This window comes from Rhinolophus sinicus, chromosome 11, assembly GCF_057876585.1.
Source record: "Rhinolophus sinicus isolate RSI-liver-muscle chromosome 11, RSI-T2T, whole genome shotgun sequence".
Lineage (NCBI taxonomy): Eukaryota > Metazoa > Chordata > Mammalia > Chiroptera > Rhinolophidae > Rhinolophus > Rhinolophus sinicus.
In genome coordinates, this window is record NC_142511.1 from 25,707,053 (window position 1) to 25,718,069 (window position 11,017).

An 11,017-nucleotide genomic window follows, 5' to 3' on the forward strand; every position below is an offset into this window, starting at 1 on the left:
AAGGATCTGAGACAGTTATAGTACAATGAAAGTGGTTGGGTTTGGGAGACAGAGGACCTGAGCATGAGTTCAGTTCCACAGTTTACCAAGGCACGTCATCTCTCTGAACCTCAGTTTCCTTTTTCATAAAATAAGGATTATAATCTTAACGCTTTATAGGAATGACATGAGAATGAAATCTGGAAGTGTTTTGTAAAGTATTGGATACATGCTCATTGATTCCTGATCAGAGGTGTAGTTGAGGAAGAGTAACCCAGTAGCAGTGTGGGATGGATTTAGGAGAGAAAGAACGGAAAAGATGAGTGAGAGGCTGATGCAGTGATTCAGCCAAAATGCATTAAGATAATGAACCAAAGAGGAAGAGGCACAAGTAACAAGTCCACGTGGCATCAGATGAATGTTGAGATGTGGGAGTTTGAGGTGATACAAGATTTGTAGTGTGGTAACTCAGAGGATGATGACATCATTAACTGTTTAGGAAACCAAAGAGAAGCAGCAGGTAGGAGAAAAAAGAGGATTTGTTCACATTTGGAAATAAATGCATTTAGTATTAGTACCCAAAATTCCTTTCAGTCAAGTTGCTTTTGCCACAGAGAAAACAAAGTTCTTGGCTCAGGTTCACACTGCTGCCAATCTAACCTGACAGGAGAAGGTGCACAGCTCTTCCCTACCCCCTCCACCATTGCTCAGAGGAGGAGGTTGAAGCTTCCTTTTTAGACACTTAAATTGACATAGTCCACTCCAATGACCACAGCAATTTACAAGGCTCATTCTCTCTCTCCATCCAGCCTGCAAAGGGAACAGCTGACCCAGAGGAGAGCTGGGCCTAATGCCTTGGGGCTTGCTTTCTCCCTCCTTTGGAAAAAAGGATTTGTAAACATTTGCAGCTTTAGTGGAGCCTGTGTAAACTTGGGTTCCTCCCAACCTGCCATGGCACCACCTGAAGGTCTCCATAAACTCATCATCTCCTGTGAAACAGACAAAGGCTGCAGCGCTCACTCAGGCCTCTGCCTATCCAGATCAGGCTTTCAGTCATTTCTTTACTTATTCTTTCTTAACAAACTGCTGGGTACTAGGGAAACAGGTGAAAATCACAGTCTGTGACCTTAAATTAAGAATTCACAGGTGACAAACAATGGTAAAAAACCGTTGCAAAGCACAATGATTTTTTTAATGTGAAATTAAATTTGTACATTCCATTTTTTTAAGAATGTTTGATTTTTTAATTTTATTGGGGAATATTGGGGAACAGTGTGTTTCTCCAGGGCCCATCAGCTCCAAGTCCATCAGGTCCAAGTTGTTGTCCTTCAATCTAGCTGTGGAGTACGCAGCTCAGCTCCAAGTCCAGTCACCATTTTCAATCTTTAGTTGTAGGGGGCGCAGTCCACCATCCCATGTGGGAATTAAACCAGCAACCTGTTGAGAGCTCACACTCTAACCAGCTGAGCCATCCAGCCGTCCCTCTGGAAGCTCAGCGGCAGCTCATTGTCTTCAATCTAGTTGTGGAGGGTGCAGCTCACTGGCCCATGTGGGAATTGAACCGGCAACCCTGTTGTTCAGAGCTCACGCTCTAAACAACTGAGCCATCTGGCTGTCCCCACAATGATGTTTTAAAATAGGATGTATACAAGTCCGTGCTTAGTAAACCATGCTGGGGTAGGACGAGAAGATAGAAAAGATGAACTATTTCTTTGATGGTCGGGGAAAACTTCAAATGGCAACTAACACTTGAATCTTGAAAGATAAGTAGGAAGTCATCAGATAGGCATGGAGCGGGGCAACGTGAAAGCATGTCCAAAGGTAGAAAGAATGAAACAGTGAGGCTCTTTACAGGGCTGGAGTCCAGGATTCATGTAGAAGAGTGGTAAGAGTAAAGCCAAGAAATAGGCAGAGACCAAATCAAGAAGGGTCTTGAATTCTGTGCTCAGAGGCTTGCAGCTTATCCTAAAAGCAACAGGGAGCCATAGATCAATTTGAGTCATGAGAGGCACCAGATCAATGTTCATACTCCAGAGAAGTCCTGTACTCAAGAAAGGCTCTGATAAATCCATTAATTCTGGAGAATAAATGACTCATGGGCTCACAGGTAAAGAAAGCAACTCTGGGTTGGCTGATCGACAGGCATGAAGCAGTGGGTGGCAATGGTATTTGCTGAGGAACATGCTGGGCATCACTGTAGGTATGACTAGCCTTTGTTTCAGGGAAAGAATCATTAGTTCAATTTTCAGAGGAGAAAGAAGGTGATTGTCTTTGTTTCTGTTTTCACTCCTCAGAGGCTGGTTTTCAGAATTCTTCAGATCCGGTCCCTTGCATCTAACTGGGACTGTTTTGGGGAAACAGCACCCTCTAGAGGAAAGAGTATGTGTTTCAGGTGGGGCAGTAACTACCATTTCCAGAACTTTGGCCTGTTCCCTTCCCAGGGGCCTGGACAACTGTGGGTGGAGTGTATCTGATTGTTTAACCACTTCTGATTCTCACCACCACCGAGAACAGAGCTGTTTGGCTGTGGGTGGTGGCATAACAGCTGGGAGCAGCAGGTAACAGCTGGAGGAGGCAGATCTAAAGGCTGACAACACACACAACTGGAGGCTGTAATCACAACAGAGTTTTAGCCAGTAGCCAAAATCTCCAGTGCTATGTCTGTAGCCTTAACATTGGACTCTAGAAGCTCCAGGCTCTGTCTTCTCTGTCTCAGCCATGATCCTCCATACAGGGTACCACAGAGGTATTATACCTCCTGAGAACATGAGATCCATGAGAATCAACCTGAGGAACACAGGAGCAGTTGCTACAATTACAAAGCTCTGGACCAGAAGTCAGAAGACCAACTCTATCACTGATCTACTTGGGGGAAATCTGTCTGAGCCTTAGTTTCTAACGATGTCTTTCCTACTTACCTCATGGTGTGTGGGTCAAATTACATATTTTATAAACTATAAAGTGATCTATAATCAAAGACTATTGTTTTGAGAATGATAAGCAAAGCTTTTCTTGAGCTTCCATTTCCCCAGATATGCAGAATCTCTGCTCAACACAGACAAAGTTAGGACTTTGGTGAAGGACCCCCGAATGTTACCATAGGAAACGCAGGGGTAGGGATTGGGAGGAGGAGGGAGGCATCTTGATCCCCATGAGTGTAAGTGGAAGCTTAAAGACAATCTTTCAATCTACCATCCAAAGCTTTACTCTCCTCTAGAGAATATCTACAAAGTGCTTGTCCAACCTGTACTTGAATACCTCAGGGGACAGAGTACTCGCGCTACCTTTCGAGAAGTTCTTTCTACATTTGAATGTCCCAGTTGTTACAGTGTTCTTTGTCATATGAATCTGGAATCTTTTCCTGTGTTGTTTGAACTCATTGATCCTGGTTGCTCCTCTTGGAGTGCAAAGAAAAATTCAAACCTGTTCACTTGACAGGCCTTCAAATCAAATATTTGCACACAGCCATCACATGACTCAAATCTCTTTTCCCAACTAAACTCCATATCCTTCAATAATTTCTTATACGATCTGGTTGTAAATCCTTTCATATCCTCATTTTTCCTTGCTACTCAATACTGCAGGTATGAGATGAACAGAGCAGAGCAGAATCATCTACTTCTTTATTCTACTTTAATTCAACTAAAGTAACCTAAGATTGCATTGCTTTTTTGGCAACCAAAACACATAGGTAAGTCATACATGATTCTTTTCTGCTAAAATTTACTTTCATAGTTCTGCTTCCTAAATCAAATCTTTGCAATCCAAAACATACTCAGGTAATTTTTGGACCCAAACACATAACCCAACATTTATCCTTTTTGTTAGATTTGGCCCACTCATCTGTCCCCTTTTGGATCCTAATTCTGCCCACAACCTTGCATTTGTGATTCATCTCATTTGTGTCATTCACATAATTGATAGCCATGCGTTCTATAATTTTGAATAAAATTAGTGTTAAGAACTTGGAATAGGGTAAGGCCAAAGATAAAGCTCTCTGGTACATCACTAAAAAACTGAGTCCAGGCTATTACAACCCGCTCACCAGTACCATTCTTTTTCTATTTTTATTTTTAATTAGAGTAGCATTCTGTTTATTGTTCTCTGACATATCCCTAAGGATATAATGAGAGATCTTGTCAAAACTCTTGCTTAGATATGCTATATCTATTGCATGTCTCTGATGTGTCAATTTGGTAACCTTGACATAGAAGGAAATTAGGTTAGTTTGATGTGACTTATTCTTATTAACCCCATGCTGGGTCTTACTGCTAACTACCTTTCCCCCCACTCTGCCCACATACTTACAGTCTTACTGTTCCATTCTAGAGTCTTGCCTAGTATCAATAGTTCACTTATTTGTCTGTAGTTTGTGAAACATATCTGATTTTTCTTATTGAAAATTACGTTCACTCATTCACAACTTTCCAGCACTTTCTCTGTTCTCTAACAGTGCCTCAAAATCTCTTATAGAGGTTTCACATATTTCAAGAGTTTGAGGATCAAATGAGAAGGCATGTGAATGTGTGAACTTTGAAATGGTATATAAATGCAGGCATTATAGCGGTTGTTTCTTAATATTCCTATTACTATAGAGTACTGAATGGGCTTTACTTGGGATCTAAATAAAAAACCTTCAAACTTCATAATCACAGAGCTTTCCTTTTGCTCCAAAGTAGATAAGGATATTGGGAAGTAGATGGTATCCAGGTCTGGCTGAGTAGTCTCACTCAGGCAAAAGTTCCAAGTGGGTGGGGGTTGGTAAAATGGGCTCCTGGTTAACTCTGAACATTCTGTCTCATCCATTGTTGATCTCCAACTTAGTGCTTACTTGGGTGGGTATATGAATGGACCCAAATTATTTAGCGTTTTCCAGGTGTAAGGCCATGGAGAAGATAGAGTTGGAGGCAGCGTGAAGAAAAATGATAAAATGCAATGGCTCAGACTTCTCAGAAGGGAGAATGTGATGAGCCTCTCTGTTCTCCAAGGACCAAACTCCCCAGAGATCACTCTGCTCCTTCCCAGAAGATCTGGCCATCAGATCCAGAGTCAAAGGGCTCAAGTGATTAAAATTATTTCTCTACTGGAAAACTACAAGTTACTCCTTGGGCAGGGGTGCCAAGCACCTTGTATTAAGTGAGCTGTCTCCTATTTCAGAGTCTTGTCCCACTTTCTACTATCAGGACAAATAGCAATCCTGAATTTAAGCTTGTGCAGACATAGCCACTAACTAACATATACTCCTAACCTCCTACTTCATTCAATCAGGACAGTTTTGCCACCTCCAACCTGGCATTTCTCCCAGTCCCTGGGAAAATATTCTAGTGCTGCCAGGAAGCTTCAGCATGTTGCTTCTCCACCACCATTGCTTATTTCTTCTTGCTCTTTTTGTCCTGTCTGTTGCTCTTCCTAATACCACCCCAGACCCTAACCCAGACCAAAGTTCCCCAGATGATGCAAATAGATGATGATGATGATGATGATGATGATGATGATGATACTAGTACATAGTGATATGGGCTGGGTGCTTAGAGAACATCTTGAAGGGTAGAAGAACAGGCAGTTTCTGCTATTTTCTAAGCTAGATGAATATCTTAGTATCATCAATGAGTATAGACTTGGGGCTAGGGGAAAGAATGGACAAATTAAGGGTATGTGTGTATTAAGCAGGGTTAGCCTGGAAGGATCTCAACAGGGTAGTCTTTCTTGCTGATGCCATTCATGAGGGTGAGGAGGGGTCTTATTTTAGAATTAGAGATATTCACAGAATTGGTTTTGTGGTAAATGGAGACCAGTAGAGCTCTCTTTACTCTGGCCCTACATTCAAGAAACTGTGAACTTATTACTCTTTCTTCTCTGCCTCTCCTAAGAATTACAAATACCTAATAGATGGTATTGCAATCATTTGCTCATTGAACACATGTCTTTCTCACTAGGCTGCGAGTTCTTAGACAGCAAGGATGATGTTATTTTCATCTTTGACTTACCAGCATCTTGCATAGTGCCTGGCATATCGCAAGTGCTCAAGAAATATTTGCTAATAAAAGAACAAATCAGTGGTACCAAAATGAATGTTATTTCTTCCTTCCCATGGGGTGATGGCTGGGAGTTGGCTGGATTCCTGCAATAACCTCCATTATACTGTCTTGCTCCCTCCAGATGACATCAGTTGCCAAGGTATATTACAGTCAAACCACTCAGACAGAAAGCCGGCCCCTAATGGGCCCAGGGATACGACGGCGGAGAGTCCTGACAAAAGATGGTCGCAGCAATGTGAAAATGGAGCACATTGCTGACAAGCGCTTCCTCTACCTCAAGGACCTGTGGACAACCTTCATTGACATGCAGTGGCGCTACAAGCTTCTGCTCTTCTCTGCCACTTTTGCAGGCACCTGGTTCCTCTTTGGTGTGGTGTGGTATCTGGTAGCTGTAGCCCATGGGGACCTGCTGGAGCTGGGCCCCCCAGCCAACCATACTCCCTGTGTGGTACAGGTGCACACACTCACTGGGGCCTTCCTCTTCTCCCTTGAATCCCAGACCACCATTGGCTATGGCTTCCGTTACATCAGTGAAGAGTGCCCACTGGCCATTGTGCTTCTGATTGCCCAGCTGGTGCTCACCACCATCCTGGAAATCTTCATCACAGGTACCTTCCTGGCAAAGATTGCTCGGCCCAAGAAGCGGGCTGAGACTATCCGTTTTAGCCAGCATGCAGTCATAGCTGCCCACAATGGGAAGCCCTGCCTTATGATCCGAGTTGCCAATATGCGTAAGAGCCTCCTCATTGGCTGCCAGGTGACAGGCAAACTGCTTCAGACCCACCAGACCAAGGAGGGCGAGAACATTCGGCTCAACCAGGTCAATGTGACTTTCCAAGTAGACACGGCCTCTGACAGCCCCTTCCTTATTCTACCCCTTACCTTCTACCATGTGGTAGATGACACCAGTCCCTTGAAAGACCTTCCCCTTCGCAGTGGTGAGGGTGACTTTGAGCTGGTGCTGATCCTAAGTGGGACAGTGGAATCTACCAGTGCCACCTGCCAAGTGCGCACCTCTTACCTGCCAGAGGAGATCCTTTGGGGCTATGAGTTCACACCTGCCATCTCGCTATCAGCCAGCGGCAAATACATAGCTGACTTCAGTCTTTTTGACCAAGTTGTGAAAGTGGCCCCTCCTAGTGGCCTTCGTGACAGCACTCTACGCTATGGAGACCCCGAAAAGCTCAAGTTGGAGGAGTCATTAAGGGAACAAGCTGAGAAGGAGGGCAGTGCCCTTAGTGTGCGCATCAGCAATGTCTGATAGCTTGGTTTCCCACCTCCTTATCCCTCTGGTTTCATTTCTTTTTTTGGCACCCTGAGTGAGAATATTACCCCAGCTTACTGGACAGTTCTAGAAACACCTATTCCCTATTCCCTTTCCTTTAAGCCAGTGGTCTGTGGGTAGTCACCTCATCCCACTTTTACCGTATTTTACATACCTCCCTTAAGCCAGGATAGGGACAGGGGAGGGAAGATTAGGCTGAAGTGGCTTAGAGGCCTCAGCAATGCTTGGAGACTCATATTAGGAAAACCATGCAGTTGGATGGATAGACTCCCCTCTACCTCCTGCCACCACGAGAAGTTTGGTGACTTGAGGCTAGAGCCCCCTCCCTCTCTAACTTTCAACCTAGCAAGTTTCCTAAGGCCAGACTCTCTGATGGTCCCTTTGGGGTCTGTGCCCTCAGAAATATAGGAATCTGGGATCAATTTCTCCTTGGGGTCTCTAATAAGCCCTATTCAAAGAAGTTAGGGTTTTTCATGGTGAGTTTCTGTTAGCAACTCCGGACTATAACCTAGGTCCTTGGTCACTACTATTTTCCTCTTTCTAGTTTTGAAAGTGAACCCTCTCTTAGCATACCCATTTCTTTCATAGATGCCTCTGCTCTCAGAGAATTGGGTTGACCAAGGAAATAGAAAACCTATAGTCACAACCACCACACCTGCACCCATCCTGGATTCTGAACTCTTCAGTGTGGAGTGACCAATGCAAAGCTGTTGTCCAAACCTGTGAACCTATCCTCCAGGCTGCCCTTGGAGGATTGGTTTCCCTGTGTCCACTGAATGGGACAATATGTTTCCCTGGAAAAAGTCCAGTGCTTAGACCCCATAAAAAGGTTTGGAAATGGTGTTCCAGATTACACTGCCCCTGGCTTCTCTTCTTTTTTGCCCAGCCCACTCTTCCCTTAACCCCAAAACTTCAGAGGAAGGCGGGGGGGGGGGCAGGAGGGCAAATCCAAGGGCCTCCCTTTGTTAACACTGTTCAACTAAAACTGGACTCACAGGGCACAAAGTTCCCAGGAAAGTTACATCAACCCCACCATGTGGGATGAATAATTTATCTGGACTGCTGTACACAGAGCCTCTGGGAATTGGCGATGTTTTGTTAAGGTTTGGGCAGAGGCAGAACTCTGTGGCTAGCAAACACTATTCTCCTTGTTACCCCTCCCAGTGCCCTCTGAAAAATGCCAGCTGTTTCATTAGGCAATCTTGGGAGGGAAGGAAATTATACCTCCTGATTAATTAACCATGGTCTCCCTCAGCGATTCCTGAGACTTGGTATAAAATGAATATCAGTTTCATCTCTACTCTCCTTCGCCATGAGGCCAGTTTCAGGCAAGTTAAAAGGCATACTTTAAGAGATCAGACTCAGGCCATTCCTTGTTCCCTGGCAGGGACTGTGGTACGGATCAGGAGAGGTGTATGAGCACCAGAACCTTCTCAAAAGCCCCAAATCCCAAGAGTGCTTCCTGGTCTCATTTAGATACCAAGGAACTCCCACCACCATACCCCAAAGTGGTTCAGCAGACAGTCTCTGTATGAATCAAGTGGCAGTTTATTTAAGGTGGACTCAAGCCACACACTTACATAGAATGTGTACATGCATCTGTGTGCAGAGCCTTGCAGAGAAACAAAATTCCAAGGCGGGAACCATGGTTACCACTTACTACCTACAACTGTACAAGATCCTCTTATATTGATCTCTCCTTGAGCTCTAATTATACCTTGAAAATGAAGACCCTTTATTCTCCACTTATTGTGAACCCCACCATTACGCTCTAGTTCTTAGGAAAGCAAGAACCAGAAAAACTTGAAAATCTTAAACAGAGAACAGAAGGCAAAGAGCCAGCTTCTGGACCCTCAACTTTATTCAACATTAAATGTACCTGATTTCTTTCAATGTGTAAGGGTGAAAAGTATTGCACTATTTGTGTATGTCATTTATCTATTAGCAAGTTATCCTCCTTCTAGTTTCTTCTGCACACAGCTGCTTCCCTTCTGAGGGAATTACTCTCTTCCCACCCCCTGATGTCTATTCAGATTCTCCTCACATTCTTGGATAACAAAATGAGAACATTTTCTGACTTACCCTTTTTGATTCTCCTCCACGATTCCAGACTTTACTCTAAATTGCACTTTATATCATATTGTCCTTTCACTTCAACCTGGCTTATTCTCCCATAAGCTCCGTCTCTCACTGTCAACCCTAAATGGCTTTTTAGACTACAGACCTCATCTTCTCTAAACTGAAATCCTCTTTCAGGCTATCAAATAGGCTTTAGAAGCAGCCAGGTCTGGTAAAAAACAGGGTCCCTTACCACACTAACATGGATTTGGCATGTCAGGAGCACTAGGCACAGATGTTCAGGGGGGAGATTTCAGAGAATAGGCTAAACAACTGATGAGGGCAAAACAAAAGATGAGAAAGGGTGCTACTGAGGAATCTAGTGAAATTGATGACACCCTTGAGTCTTACTTGAGCTAGCAAACAAGAGCAGGTGGAAGCTTGGGGAATTAGGATATGATATATATGAAAGGTTTATCTAAGAAGAAACAGATTATATCTATACCTATCTATATCTATAGATACAGAGATCTATCTATCATCTATCTATCTATCTATCTATCTATCTATCTATCTATCTATCTATCTATCTATCTATCATCTATCTATCTAGGGATGTATATAGATATATATATATAGGACCAAATATACTGAATGTACAGAAAGGAAGTGTTCAGAGATCTTGGCATTGGGGCAGATAGCTTGCTGTGGTTTTGGGGTAGGACTCCCCATATTTCCAAACTTACAACAAGTAATCCTGGTTTCAATATGGAACTGAGATACCTGATAAAGGCTTTCAGGTTTGATGATAGGAAAGTGAGTGGTGGAAGCTTCTCTTCAGAAATAAACAGGCATCATTGAGACTTCCGATAAATCCTGTGCTGCTGATAGGACCAGGAAGATGGGAGACAGGAAGAAAAGGGAGACACTCCATCCATGGAAATCTAGGAGAATCCCTATTTATGCTGTGTTCCCATCCCCAGAAATGTCTTGTCACTGTAGTACTTTAAAAAATTTTAAAATAAAAGCACCCTTCTATTTCCCTCTCTCGAAGTACACTGTATTTCCCTTCTTCCACAGGGGTGGGGGCAACTGCAGCTCCAGCCCCTGGAGGCGATGGCTATTCAACTGAGAACCTGAACACTTTATTGTGTGGAGGCACTGAAGGGGAGCTTCAACCCTAGAATTCAAAGGCCAGGATAAAAGAGGTGTTGGGCCCAAGATAACTCCCAAGGCAGAGGCCCAGCCCTCTGTGAGACTGCCAGCAGCCCAAAGAGAATATTGTCTATGCTAGGGGAATCCCAATCCTGACATTTGGGCATGGGGCATGGTGCTTTGGCTTTGATGCTTCTGTATGAAAATGAATGGGGCTACCAGCTGCCCTAGCGGATGGTGCAGATACAGAAGAAGCTCCTGAAATCCCTGCTCTTGCTTCACTATTGCCCCAACCTCTGTCAGCTAGTAAGACCATCCAGGAATTTCCCTATGAGGCCTTAGCGGAGAAAAGAAGCCAGTTTTACTATTGCTACAAGCCAGGGACACTGCCCCCTCCCCAGGGCTGCTAACCTGGTCCTTTACTCCTGCTAGTTAACCTAGTTTATTTGTAAAATAACACACTAACTTTGCTGTAAAGTTATCAAGGGCCTCCAAGTTCAGT

The 11,017-nt window shown here is 43.9% G+C and overlaps 1 protein-coding gene across 2 annotated transcripts in view; it reads left to right on the plus strand.

Annotated features, from left to right (window-relative positions):
* KCNJ10 (potassium inwardly rectifying channel subfamily J member 10) overlaps positions 1 to 10,406 on the plus strand; it is a 31,453-nt gene extending 21,047 nt beyond the window's left edge. The window contains exons 2-3 of one of the 2 annotated variants that reach the window (XM_019716432.3): positions 2,274 to 2,371; positions 6,139 to 10,406. In XM_019716432.3, the coding sequence (XP_019571991.1) occupies positions 6,139 to 7,278 (1,140 nt within the window). In that variant the 5' untranslated portion in view covers positions 2,274 to 2,371 and the 3' untranslated portion in view covers positions 7,279 to 10,406. The remainder of the gene's footprint in view (positions 1 to 2,273; positions 2,372 to 6,138) is intronic. The other variant, XM_019716431.3, reaches the window with a different exon arrangement.
* Positions 10,407 to 11,017: the final 611 nt, after the last annotated feature.